General features: G+C 58.2%; 2 protein-coding genes across 9 annotated transcripts; one reads left to right on the forward strand and one right to left on the reverse strand.

Moving 5' to 3' along the window:
* The first annotated feature begins 512 nt into the window (after positions 1-512).
* On the forward strand, positions 513-8,152 carry LOC131499515 (inactive serine/threonine-protein kinase TEX14-like). Of its 5 annotated transcripts, XM_058707563.1 has the most exons (16): positions 513-624; positions 1,235-1,485; positions 3,984-4,098; positions 4,474-4,639; positions 4,719-4,873; positions 4,954-5,014; positions 5,091-5,215; positions 5,350-5,442; positions 5,873-6,208; positions 6,288-6,445; positions 6,522-6,715; positions 6,798-6,870; positions 6,954-7,042; positions 7,132-7,302; positions 7,818-7,867; positions 7,956-8,152. In XM_058707563.1, the coding sequence occupies exons 2-16, from the start codon at positions 1,353-1,355 to the stop codon at positions 8,050-8,052; spliced, it is 2,016 nt and encodes a 671-aa protein (XP_058563546.1). In that variant the 5' UTR covers positions 513-624; positions 1,235-1,352; the 3' UTR covers positions 8,053-8,152. The 5 variants fall into 5 exon arrangements, with proteins under 5 accessions (XP_058563546.1, XP_058563547.1, XP_058563549.1 ...); XM_058707564.1 differs by lacking the exons at positions 513-624; positions 7,818-7,867 and having other exon boundaries at positions 631-1,485; XM_058707566.1 differs by lacking the exons at positions 513-624; positions 6,954-7,042; positions 7,132-7,302 and having other exon boundaries at positions 631-1,485.
* Positions 8,153-8,207: 55 nt separating this feature from the next.
* Positions 8,208-21,186, reverse strand: ARHGAP33 (Rho GTPase activating protein 33). Of its 4 annotated transcripts, XM_058707546.1 has the most exons (22): positions 21,075-21,184; positions 19,068-19,165; positions 18,904-18,988; positions 18,472-18,552; positions 18,227-18,364; positions 17,710-17,802; positions 17,001-17,123; positions 16,835-16,912; positions 16,684-16,750; positions 16,541-16,600; positions 16,300-16,452; positions 16,108-16,210; positions 14,731-14,875; positions 14,568-14,650; positions 14,377-14,484; positions 12,886-13,031; positions 12,093-12,246; positions 11,863-12,008; positions 11,709-11,783; positions 9,959-10,636; positions 9,475-9,866; positions 8,208-9,381 (listed from the first exon to the last, which is right to left on the reverse strand). In XM_058707546.1, exons 1-22 carry the CDS (start codon positions 21,078-21,080, stop codon positions 8,596-8,598), a joined length of 3,798 nt encoding a protein of 1,265 aa, XP_058563529.1. In that variant the 5' UTR covers positions 21,081-21,184; the 3' UTR covers positions 8,208-8,595. The 4 variants fall into 4 exon arrangements, with proteins under 4 accessions (XP_058563529.1, XP_058563528.1, XP_058563531.1 ...); XM_058707545.1 differs by having other exon boundaries at positions 8,208-9,866; positions 21,075-21,186; XM_058707548.1 differs by lacking the exon at positions 21,075-21,184 and adding an exon at positions 20,228-20,317 and having other exon boundaries at positions 8,208-9,866.
* Positions 21,187-21,189: the final 3 nt, after the last annotated feature.

Consider the following 21,189-nt stretch of genomic DNA (forward strand, 5'->3'; position numbering starts at 1 on the left):
GGGGCTGGCTGATGGAAAGGACACTCAGGAGGCTGAGTGGATAGGCCCTCAGCAGACAGACTGGATGGGAGGGAGACATTGCAGGGAGGGGCCCAAGGCTCTGGCTTGAAGAGGGGGGACCCTGAGATGGGGATTGGGGAAGAAATGCAGTTTGGGGGAGATATTACGGCAAGCGTGGGACCCAGTGGATGTGAGGGTCCCAGGGGATTCCCAGGGGGAGGTGTCCAGGACACTGCGGGCCCCAGGTTTGGGGCAAAGAGATGAGGCTGGGGCAAGGAAAGGGAGGAAACAGCCCACGGGGATGGTGAGAAGCGTGGGAAGAAGACAGCCAAGGACAGGGATGAGGAAAGGCCCACCACCTCCAACAAGTCCTGGGGCAGGCGTAATCAGGTGGTAACGTAGGGCACAGCCCACAGCTCTGGGGTGGACATCGCTTTTTCTTTTCTCGCGTCACTTCAGGGCTGGAGGGGCGCCTCTCAGGGGTGGGGGCTACTGCGCAAGCGCAAACGTGGCGGGAGTGGGCACTGATGCGCATGCGCCGCTGCTTCCTGCTCCGCGGCCCGCCAGAGCTAGTGTGCCTGGGTCACGTGGCAGTCACGTAGTGCTTGCTGTGTGAGCCCAACGGTAGGTGCCAAGACCCCTGGGCTGGGCCCTAGGCCCCCAAACCTTCCTAGAGCTTACTGGGCCCTCAGCTCTTGGCCAGACCCGCCCCCAGGCCGCCCTCTCCCTCGTTCCCATCCTTGGTGGCCCGCAGACCCTACCCTTTATCAGACTCTGGCTCCCAGCCCACAGGCACAGGCCTCAGATCCCCTTCTTCCTCAGTCCCTTCCCCCAGCGCGGAGATCCCAACCCAGCACCCAGAGGTTTCCCTGAACCTCAGTCCGCATCCCCGGACCTCAGACCTTCTCCCAGCCCGCAGACCCTGCCCTCAGACTGTCTTCCTCCCTTCGATCCCCTTGCATAGCCTGGAGACCCTGCCCCTTCTCAGGTCCCAACCCTCGGGCCCCTCTTCCTCCAGACCCTTTTCCTAACCCCCTAGACTCCTTTCCTACGCTCAGATCCTATCCCTGGAGGTCCTTACACCTCCCTGAGATGGAGTGCCCAGCCCTCAGACTCCCTTAGACCCCAGACCTGCTGGTTGTAGCTCCCAGAGCCCACCCCTTTGCTCCTTCAAACGCCTGACAACAAATCAGACCCCTCCTGACTCCCCTGCCTTTCTCACACTGCCCTCCAGGACTCCCAGCCGGCTCTGTTTTTATTGCCCCCAGAGGTCCTGTCTTCACTTTCTCCTGCCCTCATGAGACCCCCTAGGTGATCCCCACCCAGGAGCTGACTGAGTCCGGAGCCCACAGATGCCCTCCCCGCGCTCTCGATTCCCCGTGGAGCTGGGCTCTGTTGGGGATCCAGAAGCCCAGGTGGGACAACTGCATCGCCTGGCTGTAGCTGGGGGCCCAGGCTGGGGCCTCACGCGGCTCCTGCGCAGAGGTGAGGGTCTGGCTGCTTGCAGTTGCCTGTGGGGCAAGATCAGGAGGCAGTACAGAAGGTGTGACTTTAGCTGGCCAGTCAACGGCTGTGTAGTGGGCACCTGTTGTCCATGATGGGGATTTAGGGGTGAAGCTAACTTTCTGGGTCATTTCAAATGGAATCTATTAAGAGAATTTAAGAGAATGGTGAAGATGAAGTAGATACATTGAAAAGGATGGCTTTTTGGATGGGGTGATACTTGTCCCACATTATAAAAGTTGGTCATGCTTGGGGCGCCTGGGTGGCTCAGTCGGTTAAGCGTCCGACTTCAGCTCAGGTCACGATCTCGCGGTCCGTGAGTTCGAGCCCCGCGTCAGGCTCTGGGCCGATGGCTCGGAGCCTGGAGCCTGTTTCCGATTCTGTGTCTCCCTCTCTCTCTGCCCCTCCCCCGTTCATGCTCTGTCTCTCTCTGTCTCAAAAATAAATAAACGTTAAAAAAAAAAAATTTAAATAAATAAATAAATAAATAAATAAATAAATAAATAAATAAAAGTTGGTTATGCAAAAACCTGGGGAAGGGCACTTCAGAAGGGTGGAATAGCCATTGCAAAGGCCCTGAAGTCCAAACAGACTGGGTATGTGTAAGTAGCCTTGGAGCGAGGGGGCTCAGAGAGAGGGCTGAAGCTAAGAGGCTGCGGGTGCAGACAGGAAAGGGCCTCAAAAGTAGTGTGTGAATTTTGTTAGATTTTGTTCTGTGTGTGATGGGAAAGCATTGGAGTTGTAAGCAGGAAATGAAGGCCTAATTTACAATTTCCATTTTTTCATTGATGTTTGTAAGTCGATTGTGTATCTGGCTACTACTTTCTGAGCTTAAGTAATCGTTGTAACTTTTGGTTCTTTTACATTTTTTGTTACCTGAGGATGGTGACAGTTTGGCCCAGCCCTTTAAACTCGAATTCTTTTTTTTTCTCATGTGAGGTGTTGGCCAGAACCCCTGAACTTTGTCGTGGGTGGATAGCTCTTTCCTTCTTGACATCAAAGGGAATTAATCTGTATTTCTGCATTAAGTATCGTGCTTACTCTTGGGTTTTGGTTTATAATTTTTATGAAGTGAGGAAGTTCCCATCTATTCTTAGTTTTTGAGATATTCCCCTCACCCCCAGTCATAAGTAGGCATTGAATTTTATCAGGTGCTTTTTCTGTATCTACTGAGTCAAATGTGATTTTTGTTCTTTAATCCACGGAATGTCTTTTCCTACGTTGATTTTGTTATGTTGAATCATCCTTGATTTTTGGGAATCTATTGGGTAATCCCTTTTACTTTATTTAGGGGGGTTGCATCTATGATCATAAATGGAATCGAAATATACTTTCATTTTTGGTTCTGGAAGTTCATCTGGTTTTGGAATTAAGGTCTTACTAGCTTCATAAAGGGAGCCTTGCCCTCTTTTTCTCTTTTTTTGTTTTTGGATCATCGTGTATAAGATTACCTATACATGGAATGAAATGATTACCACTGTAATGATTATATCATGCAATGAGGTCTGTTTTAAGAAGATCCTTCTGCAGGGCAAGACAAATGCAGAAACCCAGTTAGGATGCCATTGTGGATGCAGTGAATGTGATATTCGGATGTTCCTAAAGGACCACATCTGGAGGGATTTTGTGACAGAGACCAAGCTGGTTTGGACCAAGTGCATGATTGATTTTAGTCATATCTGCCAAGGACATAGGAGTGCAGGGACAAAGACACCACGCATTTTCCCTCAGTAGGGATAGGGGCTAGGGCCTAGAGGGAGACGGGTGAGTCCAGGGTAGCTGGGAGCAGTGGGTGAATGGGCTTCATGTGCGGTTAGTTACCTGTCCGCATGCAGCAGCCACAGCAATGATGATGGGTGGGGAGAGGAGGGGTTAGCAGGGGGATCTGAGCAGGATGATGGGGGGGGGGAAGGGCTTGGCATAGGCGCGGAGGCTCAGAGGAGACTGCTACTTGGATTCAGCTCTTAGGAGCAATATTCAAAAATAAACTTGAGAGATTTCCTGGTAAAATCCAAAGAGTTTGCTTTTCTTGAAGAACTGGATGCTGGCCACATGGGATGTGTATCCATACACTGAATTAAAGCTGGGTAGAGGCTGCCTGCCGTGGACAGTGCTTACTCCTGTGAGCCGGAGTCCCTGAGAAGTCCACTTCCCCCTGGCCCCCGGGTACTTTTGTGTGATTTTACCACTTCTGGGACAGCAGATGGGTGTCAGCGTGGCAGGTAGACGTCACCCCTTGTTGCAGCTCTGTGCACTTACTAGTGGTGAGTACTGTGTCGAGGCGAACTCTGAGGCAGAGTCCCCAGGGGCTGGAGGGTGGGGGGTTCCAGGACGTACAGATAGAACCTGGAGTCAAGGGTCACCCAGTCAAGGAGGGACTGTGGGGACTGGAAATTGGCAAAGGTGTTGCCTAGCAGCCCTCAGGACCTCTGCCTCTGGAGTAGAGGGCAGGGACAGTCCTGAGCCTCGCTGCCCCTCAGTTGTCCAGGTCGATGGTGAGAACTCTGCTGGGCAGACGGGGCTCTTCCTTTCGGCGCTGCTGGGCCACAGCTCTGCCGTGCAGCTCCTGCTGACCTTCGGCGCCAACCCTAACCAGTGAGTGGACGGATGGCGGTGCCCCCACGCTCCCAGGTCTCTGAGTCACAGTCCCAGAGGTCCTGGGAGCCAGGGCTTTCTTCCGAAGACACCTCTCTCCCTCAGGACACCCTCCTATCCCCAGTGACCTCCCCCTTGTTCTCTGAATTAACCCCTTCTTGTCCTCCAGTGACTATTCCCATTCTCCTGGTATCTCCCATGCTCACGGTGATACTCTCACCTCTCAAAGACCCCACCGTGTCCCCCAAGTGACCCCTCCTGTTCTGATATCCACCTGCCACGTTCCTTTCATCCCTCAGTGATCCCATCCTGCCACCTCTTGTCCCTGTTACACCCTTTTCCTAATCCATTTCTGTCCTCATTGTTCTGCTGCAGCCGCTGCCTCGATGGCAGCACGCCTGTGCACGCAGGTGCCTTCTCGGGCCGCCGCCCGGTGGTGCTGCACCTGTTGCGGGCAGGGGGTGACCTGCGTCTACATGACCAGCAGGGTCGCACGCCTCGGGACTGGGCAGAGCAGGGTGGCGCCAGGCAGAGCCGGGAGGTGAGCGGCGGCCCAGGTAGGGTGGGGGCGTATAGAGTCAGCACCCCGATCTGCTCCAGCGCACCCCGCCCCCATCCAGGTGCTGGAGCTGCTAGAGCTATGCCGAGCCCGCGTAGCAGCACTGGTGCATGGCGGTGCGTTGGCAGCCAGTGCGTCCCTGGGCCAGCTGCAGGCCAGCTCTGTACACCACCTGTGTGGCTCCCTGTGGTTGCCGCGGCTGCTGCGTGCGGACGGGTAACTATCCACGCGTGAAACCCACTCGCCTGCCGCTCCCAGCTACCCTGGACTCACCCCTGTACTTCCCTTTGCCCCAGGGCGCCGAGGCAGGAGCAGACCAGAAGACCCCCCCAAATCCCAGCCTTGGGGTTTGGCCAGGTAAGCGGGAGAGGTTGGGGGAGCAGGGGCCACCCCTGTCCATTTCTTGCCTCATAGTCTCACTCCCCATCCCCAGCTGAGCAGCCTGTGGCCACTGGGGCTGCTGACGGGCATACCCCTCGCGGACCCCAAGGAGCTGCTGCCAGCCCAGGGCGAGCCCGACCGCACCTACGAGAGCAGCTCCCGCACCCTCATGGCCAAGTGAGAGCTAGCCCCCCCAGGCCCCTGCCTAACTGTCCGGCAGAGCTCTGGGAGGTATCCAGCTCTCCTCCTAACCTCACCAGGAAAGCCCCCTTGTCTCAGACCTGCACTCTTACCACCTCCTCATTCTCTAGCCTTCTGTGGAGGGGCCACCCTGTGACAGCTCGGCGGCTGAAGGTACTGGGAACTCAGCCTGATGTGCTGTTGGCCGACCTTCAACACTGCAGGTACCCCCACCCCCACCCCCAGCCTTGCCCTCAGGCTAGCCCTGTCTCACAGACCAGTCTCCTGCCTGCCTGTCCTACTCAAGTGTTTCACAAACAGAAGGCCAGGAACGTGACAGCCGCCACCGTTATAGTCTTCACCTCCAGGCCAGCGCTTGGCACGGACCCCTCCTACCGGAGTGACCACCCCTCCCCCTGACCGTAAAGTGGCTCCCCGTTCCGCGTGCAGTGTGTTACAGGCCGGATGTAGGGAGGGTACCACAGGTGGGGTGTGAAGTGGGTGCCGGCCCTGCGAGCCAGGTCTCAGTGTCTCCTCTGTCTGGTGGCTGGTGCAGATCGTCAACCCCTGGCACGCGGTGAGCTGTGCCCAGGGGCAGCCCCCACCATGCAGGTTGGGGCCTCCTTGTGAGTGGCCTGATCTCCTCCCACCCAGCACCCTGCACCACCCCAACATGTTGCTGCTGATGGCACTGAGCCCCTCGGCGGACCTGTCAGGGCTGTGCCTCCTCTTCGAACCCGTGTGGCTGGGCTCCCTGCACGTGGTGCTGCACCCACGGGGACCGAGTCAGGGAGGGCCCCGCACTGTGCCAGGCCTGCCGCCCGGCCACCTGCTGCTGCAGGTGCTGGAGGCCCTGCTGTTCCTGCAGGCCCGCTGGCGTGCTCACGGCGGCCTTAGCTCTCATGCCGTGCAGCTGGTACGGCCAGGCCTGGCCAAGGTGGGCAGCCTGGAGCACGGGCGCCCACTGCACCGATGCTGGCTGCCGCCCAGGTGAGTGCCTGCCTCATCTGCCCGCCCCTGTGTCCCTGTCCCGTGGCCACAGGCTCACCAGGCCCCTTGGCCTCCGCAGGCCACAGCAGGGCTACCCCCGGGGAGGCCCAGGCCCAGGGCTACCCCCGCCTCCTGAACTGTACCCATGGCTGCCACTTGAGCTCATCTGCGGCGACGTGCCTGCCGCCACCTCAGATCTCTACAGCTTCTGCATCCTGGCCCAGGAGGTCTTCACTGGTCAGTGAGTGATCATACACCCCGCCCCACGGAGGTACCTGTACTGTTTCGGTCCCCCAGTCATGCTTCCTCACAGGAGAGCTGCCCTGGGCTGGGAGAAAGGGGCCTGAAGTGAAGGCTAAATTGGAGGCAGGTGAGAGCCCGGCCCTGGATCCCCTGGTACCAGCCCCCTACCAGGCCCTGGTTCAGGCTGGGCTGGGCCTAGGGCCCGCTGACCGCTGGGGCAGCCTGCAGAGTACTCGATACCTGCTGCGGGAGGCCATGGCCCAGGTACAGGGCAGGTTGGCAGGGTGGGTGGTAGCCATGGAGCCTTAGGCAGGACCCACGTCCCATACTCCGCCTCCTTCCCCAGGACTCCACTCCTGAGGTGAGCTCCCGGAAGCATTGGCCCACACGGTACCTTTCATCCCAGGGTTCCCCACCAGGTGAGAGGGCAGGGAGTGGGTGGGAGCAGGTGGTGAGCTCAGCTCTGCTCTCCCCATTCCAACCAGCTGGTCTGTCCCCCCAGAGACACTGTACTGTGAGGTGGCTCCCAGAGCCAGGAATATACCCAGGCCTGTGCCCCCTGTGATGCCCCTACGCCCCTCCCCATGCCAGGTAGGAGCCAGAGCAGGGACATGGAGGACCAAGGGAGCTGTGGGGCACCTGGGCAGGCCCTGCCAGCTCTCTGCCATGGCTCTTTGCAGGCCCCGGAGACTCCTGAGACCCCAGGCCACAGCAGAGTCCAGAGGGGCACAGCCTGGGACTCAGGCAGCAGCTTGACTCTAGGCAGCCTGAGCCCCAGCCCCAGCCTCTACCCAGGCTTCAGCCCCGCAGCCAGGGTCAGCCTGCACCGCTGCCTGGAGCCCAGCTCAACAGTATGGATACCCGCGGGGCCCTGTGCAACCATTCATTTGTTAATCTTTTACCCCTCACCCCAGGTGTCACCAACCCCAGTATCCCTGGCTGCCTCCCCTTTGACCAGGGACTCACAGGACACCCCAACTTTCCTGTCACTCACCTGTGCCCCCCTGACCAACTCTATTTCACCCAGGGCCCTGTCCTGTGCTCCAGCCATCAGGACTCAGCCTCCCTTCTAGGGACCCAGGGCTCTTTGGAGGAGTTTGAGAGGAAGTTCTCAGTCACGATTCAAGCCCTGCAGGGGCTGTGGCATCACACACACAGGGCTGCCCTGCGGGGCCCCTCTGCCATGTGAGCCTAGCCCCTGCCTGCTGACCCACAAGGAGGCCTCCCACACCCTGGAGGCTGCTGGCAGGGAAGGCCATGAGGGCAGGTGAAGCAGAGGACCCTGAGCCTATCCCCTGCCCCATGCCACCTTCCCGGGCACCCTCTATGGCCACTGGGTGGCAGCTCCAGCCTTTTTCCCCTGCAGGTGCCCAGTCCTGAGCTGATCAAAGGAGAGCTCTTCTCCAGCCTGCAGAAGTGAGAAATGGGCCCTGCTGGGGGACCCCGGACCCCTTCCTCACCCCCGGGGTAACCTTGGCTCCACCCCTATCCCACTACTCCCCAGGATGGACCTGATGGAGGAGGTCATAGCAGAGCTGCAAGGTGGATGCCAACTCGGAGACAAGCCCAGCCTCGACCCCACTCCTGACACAGATTCTTAGGGTGCCCATGACTGCCTCCCTGAAGATATCACTGCTCAGAGCCTCCCAGGAATGGTTCCCCGTTCAGCACTTGCTGAAATGATAAAGTGATAAAGCAGCCTATCTGTCTCTGCCTCTTTGTTCACTGCATCTGGCTCCAGCATGACACTAGCAGCCATATTTTCACCATTTTTATTAATTTTATCAGATGGTTTAGTGGGGGTGTTGGGGGGGGGGAGATGGGCAGGAGCTGTTCCCCAACCCCCTGTGCACAGGGCAGGACAAGCTGGGGGCTCCTGAAGGGAGAGGGAAGACAGGCTGTTAGCCTAGCCCTCAGATTTGTGCGAGAGCCCCCAGGATGGGAGGACGGTGGGGGGATGGGTGTGCCCTTCGGCCCAGGGTAGGAAAGCTATAACAGGTTAGGGACCCACATCAGAAACAAGTTACAAAGTTAGAAACCAAGGGTAGGGGTCAGGAGCTCAAGAAAATACAAAACAAGGGATTGGATTGGGCCAAGATCAGTGAGGGGGAAGGGAAAGGAAGAAGGTCTCCCCCAGCCGTGGCTCAGCAGTAGCTTCGGGTCTGACCCTCAGAATGGAGGGACCAGCTGGGAGTGGGGTAGGGGGGTGGGGGACCAGCCCCCTCCCTTCCTTGCCCCCCATTCCTGTACAAGGATCCTCGGTGGTGTTCACCCCCCCTCCCGTAGGCTGGTGGGGCTGCCCTATACAGCAGAAGAGGCTCTGGAGGGCCCCAGGGCCCAGGCACCCTGTGAGGGGTGTGGGGGCCCCAGGGGGCCCGCTGTTTCTGGGGGAGGCGGGGAGCTGGGGGGCCAGGATCTGAACGGCTACGGGGGTGGGCAGGAGGGGAGGAGGAGCTGGAAGAGGCGGGTGAGGGACCCCTGGGCCCCAGAGCTAGGTTGACATAGAGGGGCTCAGGCCGGGTAGGGCGCCGGGCAGGATGCTGGGAGGCTGAGTAGCCAAGGTGGTCATGGGGAAAGCAGGAGGGGGGTGGTGGGTAGCTGAGCAGGAAGTCGGGGGACCTGTGGAGTGGTGGTGACTGGCCAAGCAGGCCGTATGAGGCATTGAGCCTATCTGGGGGCATAGAACGAAAGGGACTCCAGGACCGAGTGGGGCCAGAGTAGGGGGATCCCTCACCTGTCTCGATTTCATAGTACAGGTTCTCTCCCCTATCAAGTGGTGCAGGGGGACCTAGGGGGCTCCTCCAGACCGGGGCTGGGGAGCTGGGCTGGTAGGATGGGGAACCCAGGGAGTACAAGCCTGGTTTAGGGACCCCAAGGAAGGGTGGCAGGCACTCCCGGGGGGCCGAAGAGAAGAAGCCAGGAGTAGGAACCTGTGTGGGGACAGAATACAGGAACTGAGCTGCTGTCTCTGGCTCATCTCCACACCCCCTGCATCCCCCACTTGTCCTGAGCTGGGCACTGACCTGGGAAGGGCCTCGGAGTCCCCTCCTTGAGGTCCCTGGGGGACGCTGGCTCCTCACCAGGCTCCCGTCACTTTGTTGCCTCGGTAGGGAAGGTGGGGGTCCAGGAACCCAGGCACCCGGGTGGGCTAGGGAGTTGGGGGCTGGCCCAACCCCTGAGGTCCCTGGGGGCTCACCGCCCACCTCCAGTGACATTGAGCGGTGAAAAGGGGAGTGGGGAGCAGAAGGGGTGCTCCCATGCTCCTGTTGGCTCTGTCTCTGGGCCACCTGCTGAGCCCGCTCAGCCAGGGCCAGGGCCATGAGGCGTGCTGGGTTCTTGGGGGGTGGGGGCGGGGCTCCCCCAGGGCGCAGGAGGGACAGGGGTGGGGGCAGCAGCGGAGAATCTGTACCAGGACCTACACAGAGAGGAATGGGAAGAGGAGTCAAGCAGGTCTTGGGTGCAGCTTCTGGGTCTATGAGGGTGTAGGGTAGACTGAGCAGGACTCACCGTGCTGGCCTTGGGGCCCCCGGGGACCAGGCAGTGACAGCTTGCTGCAGATCTCCTGTTGGCAGGTGTCACTCAGCTGGGCCTCGGCTCCACGCAGCAGCAAGGGGATGAGATGCGGCCGCAGGCCTGGGTTGGGGCTGAGGGCTGGCGTCGGGGTGACTGAGGCAGGTGTTCCCCCAGCCCCCAGCAGCTCCAGGACAGCAGGTGGCACTGATACAGCTAGGGGCTCTGAGATGTCCAGGGCGGTGGGCGAGGCAGGGCTGGTGGTCCCACGGGGTGAGAGGGCCTGGGGGGTCACCCTGGGTGGGAAGGCAGAGGCAGGGGCTGGGGGTGCTGGGCTGGCAGGAGGTGCAGGGTCCCCTGGTGTGGGGCTGCTGCAGCGAAAGGTCAGGGGATCAAAGTCGAGCCCCCGGAGCCCCTCCAGGCAGCGGGGTGGGCTGAAGTCCAGCTCGTCACCATCATCTAGCCAGGCTGAGGTTCGGTGTGAAGGGGAGCCAGAGAGTGCCCCCAGCCCAGCTGCTGAGGATCCAGATGATGAGGACTCAGAAGAGGAGGAGGATTCAGAGGAGGAGGAGGAGGAGGAGGACAGGCTCTCGCAGGAGCCAGCAGGTGCTGGGCCCACAGGGAAAGCATCGCTGCTGGAGTGGGGTCGCCGTAGCCTGTGCAGCCTCTGGAGGCCTGGAAGAGGGGACAGTTTGGTGTCAAGGGCCAGAACTTTACGTACCCATACATCAGTGAGAATAGGGCACGCAGCCCAGTGGGTTGGTGGAGGAACACGAAGAGGCACTTCCCTGGATAGGGTCACAATGGCTGCGAATCCAGGGAGAGCTGTTCAGACTCACAGTGATAAAGGAAATAAATGGCAAGGCCATGAGGAGAACCATTCCAGACCCAAAGGCAAGAACGAAGTCTGACAACCACATAGCTTGTGAGCATGAGACCAATGGGATCTCACACGTAGCTGGTGGCAGTGCAGACTGGGGCAGCCATATTTGGAAAACAAGTGGGCCTTCTCATGTACAGTTGGACATGAACATACCCTACAGCATGCACCTCCATCCACTCCTGGGTACGTGCAGCGCTCTCACCAGAGTGTGGGGCATGGCAGAGATTGCTCACCAGAGCCCCTCAACCCATCGGGAGTGGGACGGACATGCAGCTCTGGATGGGACATCCACACACGGCTACCAGAGAGCAGCTGAGAGGAACGAGCCTGGGCTACACTGGGCCACATGGGTGGCAGTGAGTGAAAAGTGATGTTCCTCATCCAACACCATACCCCCTTTCTTAGGATACCTTTAAAGATCCAAAACCACTAGGACTGTGCTGTATGTTATTTATGCAGACGCCTACAGGTGAGGAGACCTTAGAGCAAGGGGATGCTGACCATCAAGTCTGGAGGGCGCCTCCGGTGGGGAGGCAGCAGATGCGAGGGGAGAAGCTTGAAGGTAAGGTCGTGGGGCTCTTTTAGTTCTGGCCAGTGGGTTCATGGGTGTTCATTTTATTATCTAGATTTGTTTTTCAACAGGAATGCATAGAAGACTGTTTGAAAGGGCCCTGCCTGAACCAATGATAACAGTACATCATGAACCAAGGGTGATGCTTTATCCAACTCATTGTACCTAATGTCCAGATTAAGGAAAAAAAAAAAACCCAACCCCCCAAATTTGAAGCACATTTAGAGGCCACCTCAGGGCCCCCGGCCCTCCCAGTTCCACCTGGGCACAGGCATGAGCCACCCTGTGCTCACCAGCTCCGCTGGCCTGTGATGACAGAGACTCCTCGCTTTTGGCAGATCTCAGCGTGACGGTGTCAGGTCGGCCACCTGCTAGGAGAGGGACAATGGTCACAGGGCACTTCAGAGTGCCTCCCCCTACCACCACCGCCCACTGCCGGCCTCTGACCTGAAGGCTGCGGTGGGGCACGGGTGCCCCCCAGCCAGGGTAGAGGTTTCTTTCGGGGGATGCTGGGGCCCCGGCCCAGGGCAAAGAATGTCTTCCAGCTGCTCCCCCCTGGCTTTCGCTGTTTCTCGCCTCTCTCCCTTTTCCTCCTGGGGTTTGCATGAGACACAGGAGACAGTTTGAGGATCTGGGGCCTCCAGGCTGATCCTATGCTCTCCTAGCATTCCACTCACCTCTCCACAGGTGAAGCTGGGGCCTTGGGAGTTATGGGCTCCGTGGGTGTCCCCAGACGGCCCTGGGTGCGAGCCTGGGCTTCCTCCAGCGTCAGCAGGCGAGTGGAGGGGCCGCTGCCCGCAAGTGACTTGGGCCTGGGGAGGAGGCAGCGGCCTAGGGAATTGGGAAAGGGGGCAGCTGTCAGCTCAGGGTGCCATTCAAGGCCACGGGCAAAGCCAAGCGCTACAGCCCAAGCCCCGGCCCCGCAGCGTGCCCACCCGGGCTGGCAAGGCAGGGGGCCAGGGCGGATCAGGCGGGAATGGGTGGGCAGCAGGCAGGTGAGGAGGAGGAGTGAGGCAGAACGAGCTGATGAGGAGGCAGCTCCCGGCAGCCAGCGAGGGCAGCGGCTCTGGCTTCAGTTACCTCGGGCCAGTGGGCCCTCCGACGTGCTGAATCCTGATTGGGCTGGGGTCCCGGGTTGGGCGGGGAGTCTGGGTGGGGCCAGGGCGGGGTCAAGTCTGGGGACCTCCCACCTCCTCCCAGATGGACCCATGGCCCCAAGAGCCCCCAGGAGCTACAAGGGGTGAAGGAAGAACGATGTCCGGGCCAAGAAGTGGGGATCCTGAGCGTAGGAGCTGAAATGAGAAGGGGTGGGGAGGGGAGGGAGAGGCCGGGGCGGGGTCCTCAAGGAGCCAGGAGGGAGGTCCAGCTTCAGTGGGGTAGGGATAGGGCTGGGAGCCCACCTGCCCTCCCACTGCAGCCCTAACAATGAGGGGGCAGTAGCCAGGACATGAGCGGGTGAGATGGGCGTACCTGCAGGGTCGAGGCCAGCAGAGGAGAAGGTGTCGCTAAACAGGACATCCACGTGGGTGAGCAGGAATTCCACCACCACAGACTGCACCCGAACCTCCCTGAAGGCTGCAGCCCCACCCAGTCCCACTGACTCCAGTTCCATGGACCTGGGTGGGAGGAGAGAGAGGGAGGCCAGGTGATTTAAGCTCCAGCTGGTGGATTTTAGCTACCCAAAATGGGGAGCCAATGGAAGAAATGACTGTCATCTAACACCTCTGACCTTCCCCAAGTGATCACATCTAGCATTGGGCTCTCAACCTTTCCCCAAACCTCCTTCCTCCCTGTCCGCAGCTCAGTCAATGCTCAGGCCAAACACCTCCGGGTGTTGTTCCTGATCCCCCTCACATCCACATCCAATCTCACATCCAATCTCTCAGAAATCCTCCCTGCTCCACCCACAAAATCTCTCCAGAATCTAAACTCTTCCCCACTGTCCCCACCCCTGGCCTGGCCTCTACCCTTCCCATCCCAGACACCACAGCTCCTCCCTGCCTCCCTGCCCCCTCCCCCTCCATTCTGTGTTCTGCCCTCTGCAGTCTGCTCCCCTCTGCAGCCAGAGGTAGCCCCTCCATGCTGGGTCAAGGCCCTCCTGGCTCAGAGCCCTCCCCTGGCTGCACCCCTGTCCTGGTAAAGTCTGTCCTCACCATGACCCACAAATCATAAGTCATTCCTCTCTCTGGTCCCCTGGCATCTCTGACCTCACCATCTCCTCCCCCTCAACCACTCCCTCCCTTGCTCACTGGGCTCCAGCCACACTGGCCTCCCCGCTGGTCCTCCAGCACACCGGGCACCTTCCCAGCCTCCAGACATTGGCACTTTTGGTCCCCTCGGTCTGGTTTGTTCTTCCCCAGATATCCACATGTGTCCCTCCCTCACCTTCCAAAGTTCTTAAATGTTACCTTCTCCGTGGAGTCTTCCCCACCCACTTTATTTGAAATTGTAAGCTGCCTTCTCTTTTTGTTTCTTTGTCCTCATAGTTCTTATATCCACCATCTGATGTACCACCTATTTTATTTGGGACAGAGAGCTTGCCTGTCTTGGTCACCATCAAATCTTCTGTGGCTCATGCTGCTACTGGCCACAGAAGCTTCTTACTGAAGCCTTCCCTGCCACTCTAAAAATCTCAAAATACCATGACCCTGTGCATCTCCCTTCCCTGCTTTGTAATCTTTCTCCTTGGTACTCATCACTATCAGACCATAGTGTCTATTTTTCTTGTTGATGGTTCATCGTTCATCTCCCCCATGAAAATGTGGACTTAGGAGCACAGGATTTTGCTCACTACTGTGTCCCAGTGCTGAGGAAAGGAACTGGCACACAGAAGGTACTCAAGAAATATGTGTTGAATGAAATGAATAAGAGAGCAAAAGTTGGGCTCTGGGTGTGGGGGGCTTCTTGAGGCCCAGCTAGTGGAGAAGGCTGAGGGGGCAGGCTGGTGAGTTGCCAGCTTACCGTAGCAGATTGGGTGCCCAGACAATGGCCAGGTTGCGGGCATGCATGCTGGTGTTGGCGCTGTGTCTTGCCATGCGGGCCAAGTGCCTCAGCAGGTACTCCAGGGTCCTGGGGGTGGGAGTGGAGGAGGACACCTGAGCCTCAACTCCCTTGGGACCCCACCACAGCCCTTTCTGTCCCTCCTGGTTTACCTGTAGTGTGGTGGGGGCAGCTGTTGGATGACGTCGTGGACACGCACCAGGCGTTCCTCCTCCCCAGGCACTGACATGGCTTCCTGAGATTATGCACAAGCATGATGGGGGCTGGGCCAGATGCATCCCAACACCCTCCAACCTTGCCAGCTCCCTTACTCACACTGAACTTCCCATAGAGCTGGTATGTGAGCAAGGGGTTCGGCAGCTCCCGGAAGTACAGCTTGCAAAGGGAGGACACACTGTGGATGTCCTGCAGAAAGGCGGGGCCAGACAGTTCAGGGATCCTCTCACTGTCAAACTCATGCCTGAGGCCACCAGGTCAAAGAGGAGAAAGATTCAGGTCAGAGCCGAACCACCTGGCCATGTTCTTCCCCCACTTCCCAAAGTGGCCACACATAGGTGCATGCACATGGATCCTGTGCTGGGCTCTTCAGAGGCAGAACCTTACTGACCGCCTCCCACCCCCCCCACCCCACCCCCGCAACAACTCTGTGTGCCCCAGAGAGCATGCCTCATTTGACAGGAAGGACACTGAGGCTCAGATGGGAGATGCCCCTGCTGTGGGTACCCAAGGCTATCTGAATCCAGAGTGTGACCATGCTCCTTCCACGAAGCTGTCATTCTCCTGGCTTCTGGAGGTCACTGAAAAACGTGGCCCAAATCCCAATAGCCCCTGCTCACCACTCTCTGGTGAAGTCCCACTGCTCTTGGGTAAACATCCTATCATGTGACCTCATGCCTGTCTCTCAGAGTCTCAGGCTCCACACTGACACCTCATGCCTCCTGTCAGCCCCAGTGCTCATGGCTCACTGCTTCCCCTTAGACTCTCCCACATGCTGTCCCTCCTCAGCTCAGAACCCTCCTGTGGTTACCCCCTTATTCTGAGTAAAAGGCAAAATCCTAACAGTCATCAAAAAGGCCCTGTATGCTCTGCCCCCATTTCCTTCCGGGACATGACCTCCTGCCGCTTTCCCTTGCACTAACTGTTCCCTCCATGGTGAATGTTCATCCCAGCACATCCACACAGCTCACTCCCTCACCTCCACCAGAGCAAGCTCTCTCCCAGGCGGCCTTCTCTGCCCACCCTATATAAAACTGCAATACCCCTCCCCAACTTATTATGAGCCTCCCCACCCCATTCTATTTTTCTCCATAGTACTTGTCACCTGCTAGTACACACTCTCATTTCCTTGTTTGTCTCTCCCTCTAGTATGTGAACCCCATGAGGGCAGGAATCTCTGGTTGTCTCTCATCCACCACTGTGTCCCCAGTGCCTCATGCTTGGCATGTGGCAGGTACTCAATGAAAGTTGATCTCTTGCTTCCAATGCTTATTCTGCTCTTGCCTTTCAGGTCTCAGTGTGGGTATCACTTCCTCAAGGAAGCCCTCTTTGCCCCCAGCCCCAGTCTAACCCCACTCTAAGCCCTCCTAACCCTCCCTGATAACTCTATGTCCCCAGCACATGGCACAGGGCCTGAAACAGAGATGATGCTCAGTAGGAGTTTGTGGAAGGAAGGGCTTGGTGGAGGGCCCTCACCGTAGCCTCTGGATGTTGGATGACACTCCTGAGAGCCGGTAGATTCCATCCACCACCCCATGGGCCTCAATAAACTCAGAGCAGCAGCGAAGCACCTGGGGCACTGGGGAAAAGCAGGGGCTCAGGTCTAGGCAGGTTGCAACCAGGGTGGGAGGAGAGGGTTGGGCAGGGAGACATAGGGCCTGTCCTCACCATCCTGGCCTGAATTGCTGAGATGCTCTCCAAGGTCACAGCCAAACACCCTCTGCCTCAGGATGCCCCGCTGCCGTAGCCGCTGCCGAGAAGGGCGGGAGCGCATGAATGTTCGGAGGAGGCCAGCCAGCTTCCCACGTGGCCGGGGCACAGCTGTGGGGGTAAAGGCAGGCCACACAGGGTCAGTGCAGCCACTGATCTTATGGTGGGGGGCAGGGGCCTGGCCCCTTGTTCCCATTACCTGAGGTCAGAGAGGAGACACCCTGGGGAGTTGGGACACCACACGGGGGGCCATCGGCATCTGTGGGGTGAACAGTAGGTGGAGAGAATGGATGGCAAGCAAAGGATGCAGGGAGGCCTCCACATTTTGCCCCTGGCACTTACCCCCCTTTAGTCCTGGGCCAGGCCGCTCTGTGAACAACTCCACACACTCACTGGGGAAGAAACCGACCTGAAGAGGGTTTGGGGTCAGCGAGTAGGCCACCCTAGCTGGCACAGTGCCCTGCCTCACTTGTCCACCCCAAGCCAGGCTCACCTGGAAGCCTCGCTTGCCCCTCCACCAGCTCCGATCCTCAGTGGGTGGCATGTCGATCACTGAGACAATGTCTCCCACCTGAGAGTGGGAAGGTAATTGGAGGGAGGGTCAGAAGGGACAGGGGAAGTGGGGAGCCCAGGTGGAGTCCGCTTCCCCACAGTCTCACCTCGAACGACAGCTCGTCTGGTGCCTGGGCTGTGTACCGTTTTATTACATGGGCAGCGGCCACCGCAGGGATGTTAAGGGAGGCTTCCTCACTGAGGAGCAGTCGCCGGCCATGGTTGTCCAGCTGAGATGGTGGGGGCAGAGGGATGTGCAGGGAGAGGCCAGAAGAAGATAATAAAGGCAGAGGAGGTTCCTCCATGTCCAGTGGAGCTCACTACCTGTCCCCTACCTAAAAGCCTCTGTCAGTCAGAGCTATCGGTCAAAGAGCTAAATTCTTGCCCTTACCCAACAAAGCCCCTCCTTCCTCTCGTGTCCCAGGATACCCCTGCACCCTCATCCTCCATGACACTGCACATTTGGTATCTAAAAACCGATTGGTTTAAGCCACTGTTGGCCAAGTGTTCTGTGAGTTACAGTAAAACCTATTTCTAACTGATATATCTTGAAATCCTCACATCCCCATAGTCCAATGCCTCTCTGTCTCTCTGTCTCTCTCTCTCTCTCTCTCTCTCTCTCTCACACACACACACACACACACACACACACTCATTCTCTCTCACAGGCATGTGCCCACACAGACACTGAAATATCAGTGCCTCCTCCACTCTGGCTCGTTTCTTTCCTGTGCCCACACACTCTCTCCGGCTGGTTCTCACTCCTCAGACATCCCTCACTCACTCCCCACCCCAAGTCCCCTTTCCCGGGCCTACCTCCATCCAGGTGAGCACAGGCCCACAATTGAGGTTACTGTCCACCAGTCCTGACAAGGTCTCCAGGTATTGTAGCAGCAGTGGTACCAGCATCTGGGGGCAGGTTGTCAGGATGGGCTTTTGTGAGGGGAACTTGAGAGAGTCACTGCCCTCCTATACTGCCCTAGCTCACCTCTAGGCAGGGCTGAAACTCAGCCTGAATGCATGGGTGCTGCTCCACTGGTAAGCACTGAAATATTTTCATATCAGTTAGTAAATAGGCTATGCCAAGCTCCTGTGTGCCCCCATTGGTCTGGCCATGCCGACTCTCCCACCAAATCCCCTGGAACTCCCATGATCCTAAAGCTGAAAGCAGCCTCCAGAACCTTGCTGCAGTTTTATTCTGGGCCTCTCCATTCTGATTGGTTGGAACTCGGGCCATACCAGTGTTTAAATATTTAACTATCCTCCCTTGATGGTTTCACACAGTGCTTATGAGGACACACCATAGCTGAGGCTGGGACCATAAACAGTTTACCTGGGCAGCCCTGGCACCCTCTGGGGGTGGGGGAAGCTCTGGGAGGCAGGAGAACCTCCTGTCAAATATGCACCGGTGTAGGTGGGCATCCAGGGAACGGAAGTCATCGTAGCTGCGCAGAACTGGCCACGAACGGCCCTGAGGGAGCAGGAGGGACAGAAAGGAGCAGTAGTCCTATTACACTGAGCCAGTGTAGACCATGAAGACCAGACTGTCAGGCTAGATGAGAGGAGGGGTGGCCTCACCTGGCAGGTCACCTGTACCCCAAACACCAGCTCATTCTCTCCAGAGAAGCTGGGGCCTTCACGCTCTGGAGACAGCAGGAGCTATAGTGGGAAATAAAGGCTCAGGTAAGGGCCTCACTTTTGTCCCAGTCCTGACATTCCCAGGTTAGCACTATCTGGAAATGGATCTGTGTCCCCTGCCTGGGGCTCCCTAACGGCAGGGCCTGCTGATGTCTCAGAGTACAGGGCCCTGGCACAGTGCGTACACCTAACAAAAAGTTAGGTGAATGAATAAAGAAACGAACAAATGAATGAACAGTTCTCTTCCACCCTGCACCTCCTGCCAGCGACTGCTCAGCTATTCCTGAGATAGGCTTCAGGGGTAAAGTGGCTGATACTGCTTCAAGGTTGGGTAGGATCTCACCCTCCCACCTGGGTGCAAAGCCCCCATACCTGAATATGGCCAAAGTCAACATTCTCATAGTGGAAATGGGCACAGTCAGCCAGCCGAGGGAAGGGACCTCGAGGAGCCGAGAGCCTGGGGGACAGGTGACACATCACTAGTGGCTCCTGTGCTTGGCCCCCCTCCTAAGCTGAGCCTCACCCTCACCTCTCACCTTTTCCCAGGCTTCCCCTTCACACTAGGCCCCCCAGTGTGGGGCAGAGGCTGCACTGAGCCTTCCCCTGGGCCATCCAGGCTGTCAGTGCTGCGAGCCTGTAGAGCAGAAAGAAGAATCAGAGGCCTCCAGAGATGGGAGCAGAGGGACAACGGGAGCATTGTTATCTGTGAGCCTGGGCCCAGAGGCCCGAATTGCTTCACAGGCTGCCCTGAGCATGGAGCAGAAGGGTAGGTCAGGGGGAGGTGAAGGCAACTGAGGGTAGGCCTGTTTCTTTGTGGGTGGTCTGGGGTAGGGGGCTGGAAGAAAAGGGACTGAGGGTGAGGGAGGGAGAGCGCACGCTGGTACCATCTCTCCCTGTTTAAAGCCCTCCTTTAGCCCCTGCGGAGTATAGTCATCTCCCCTATGTGCCTCTCCACACCTTTCATTGATGTCTGGACAATCATAGCTCCCATCTTATCAATCTTCCTGCTTCTAACCTCTCCCCTCCTGCTCGCTTCTTCCTAGCAAGTGCTGGTATAATTTTTTTACCACACAGATCTACCTCTGTCTCTCCATAGATCATAGACCTTCAATGGCTCCCTGTTATCTTCAAGAAAAACTCTGAATTCTCAGGTCTCTCTTTACCACTCCAGCCCAGCCTTCCCCCCCAATGGCCTCTATTCTCAGGGCTCACACTTTAGAGTCCAACAAAAGCATGACCTTCTCATTTCCTCCTAGGCCTTTGCAAAGATTGTTCTCTCTGCATGGGACACTCTTCCTAATTCTTTCAGTAGGTTCACTCCTCCTCATGCCTCAGGTCTCAACTCTCATTCTGTCCTCTTGACCCAGGCTGTGTCAGCCTCCTCTTCTGGACTCCTCTATCCCCATTCCAGCCCTGAGCACTCTGAGATGTCACTGGTGACAAGCCCATCTCCCCCATTGGACTGTGACTTCCCCAGGATCAGGGACTCCAGCACATAGCCGGGCACAGAATTGATGCTTCTCACAGGGAAGGTTGCCTGATTCCTCTGTGGGTCCCAGTGTCCAGTTACACAGCAGGAACCAAATAAAACCTGACAAATAAATTAACCAGCTGCCAGATAGGGATTTTCCAGGCTGGGCTCTAGCCTCTCCTTCCTTCATATCCCTGAGACCCCAAGTTCATCCTTGGGTCTCACCCTCAGGTCTGTCCCCCTCCAGCTCAGAAAGCTCCTCAAAGCAGGATGAGATCTGAATCTCTTTGCACGTGGAACATGGGGTCTGCCCGGAGGTATCAGGGAATGTCTGTTAAATGAGCGAATGAGAGGATGAATGGATGAATGAGCAGAAGCAGCATGGTGGGAGAGGGAGATGGTGGGGGAGGGAGGGTGAGGACAAGAAGATGGAGAAGGACCCAAGGATCTAGCAAGAGGTACACTGCTGGTTTGGGGTTGGGGTGAAGTAAGGAGAGGGGAGACGCTGGAGAGGATGAGGTAAAGGTTCAGGCTGATGGGGGGTAAGGGAGCGTAGATTGAGAGGAGACAGAACGGAATGAGATGGAAGAGAAAGAGAAGAAAAGGGTCAGGCTGAGGATGGAGCCTGGTGGGGGTGGGGCTCAAGAACGCGAAGGGGGCTGGTGGTAGGAGGGGGAGTGGGCTAGTCAGAAAAGGGTGGAGGTGGGGAGAGGAAGCTGAGGAAGGCTCTGGGATGGGGATTGGCGAAGGACCCGGGAAGCTTCAGCAGGCCCCTGCGGGGGCCACTTCGTGGTGCGGGTCCTTCCCGGGACTAGCCCCTCCCCCCCAAGCCTGGGTCCTCGGCCACTGTCACCTCCATCCAGGACAAGGAAGGGGACGAGCACTGAGGGGGCGGGGCTGGGGTAAGGGCTTGGGCCCAAGACCAGGCCGGGGGACGAGAGGGACCTCGACGAGGGGTGAGGGGCGGCGCAGGCCGCGGGCTCGGGCGGGGCCGGGGGCGGGGCGCGCGGGGCGGGGCCGCGCGCGGACAGACTGACACGCGGACGGACTGACGCCCGCTTGGGCCCCTCACCACCATGGTAGCGTAGCCTCCTCAGGCGCCGGCCGCGCTCGGCCCGTCGCTCGTCGTCCTCGTCGCCGCTGCCGCCGCCATGGCGACACAAAGGGGAGGGCGCGAGCCGCGCGCG

Source organism: Neofelis nebulosa, chromosome 17, assembly GCF_028018385.1.
Source record: "Neofelis nebulosa isolate mNeoNeb1 chromosome 17, mNeoNeb1.pri, whole genome shotgun sequence".
In the NCBI taxonomy this organism is placed as follows: domain Eukaryota; kingdom Metazoa; phylum Chordata; class Mammalia; order Carnivora; family Felidae; genus Neofelis; species Neofelis nebulosa.

What these genes read in the sequence shown, in the direction of transcription:
- LOC131499515 (XM_058707563.1), top strand. Translation starts at nt 1,353, where the DNA reads ATGCCCTCCCCGCGCTCTCGATTCCCCGTGGAGCTGGGCTCTGTTGGG. An exon ending in CAGCCTTGGGGTTTGGCCAG is followed by an intron (nt 5,015 to 5,090) that starts GTAAGCGGGAGA and finishes CCCCATCCCCAG; the next exon opens with CTGAGCAGCCTGTGGCCACT. An exon ending in TCCCGCACCCTCATGGCCAA is followed by an intron (nt 5,216 to 5,349) that starts GTGAGAGCTAGC and finishes CTCATTCTCTAG; the next exon opens with CCTTCTGTGGAGGGGCCACC.
- ARHGAP33 (XM_058707545.1), bottom strand. An exon ending in TCCAACATCCAGAGGCTACG is followed by an intron (nt 14,876 to 16,107) that starts GTGAGGGCCCTC and finishes TGGTGGCCTCAG; the next exon opens with GCATGAGTTTGACAGTGAGA. An exon ending in CTGCCCCCACCACACTACAG is followed by an intron (nt 14,485 to 14,567) that starts GTAAACCAGGAG and finishes TCCCACCCCCAG; the next exon opens with GACCCTGGAGTACCTGCTGA.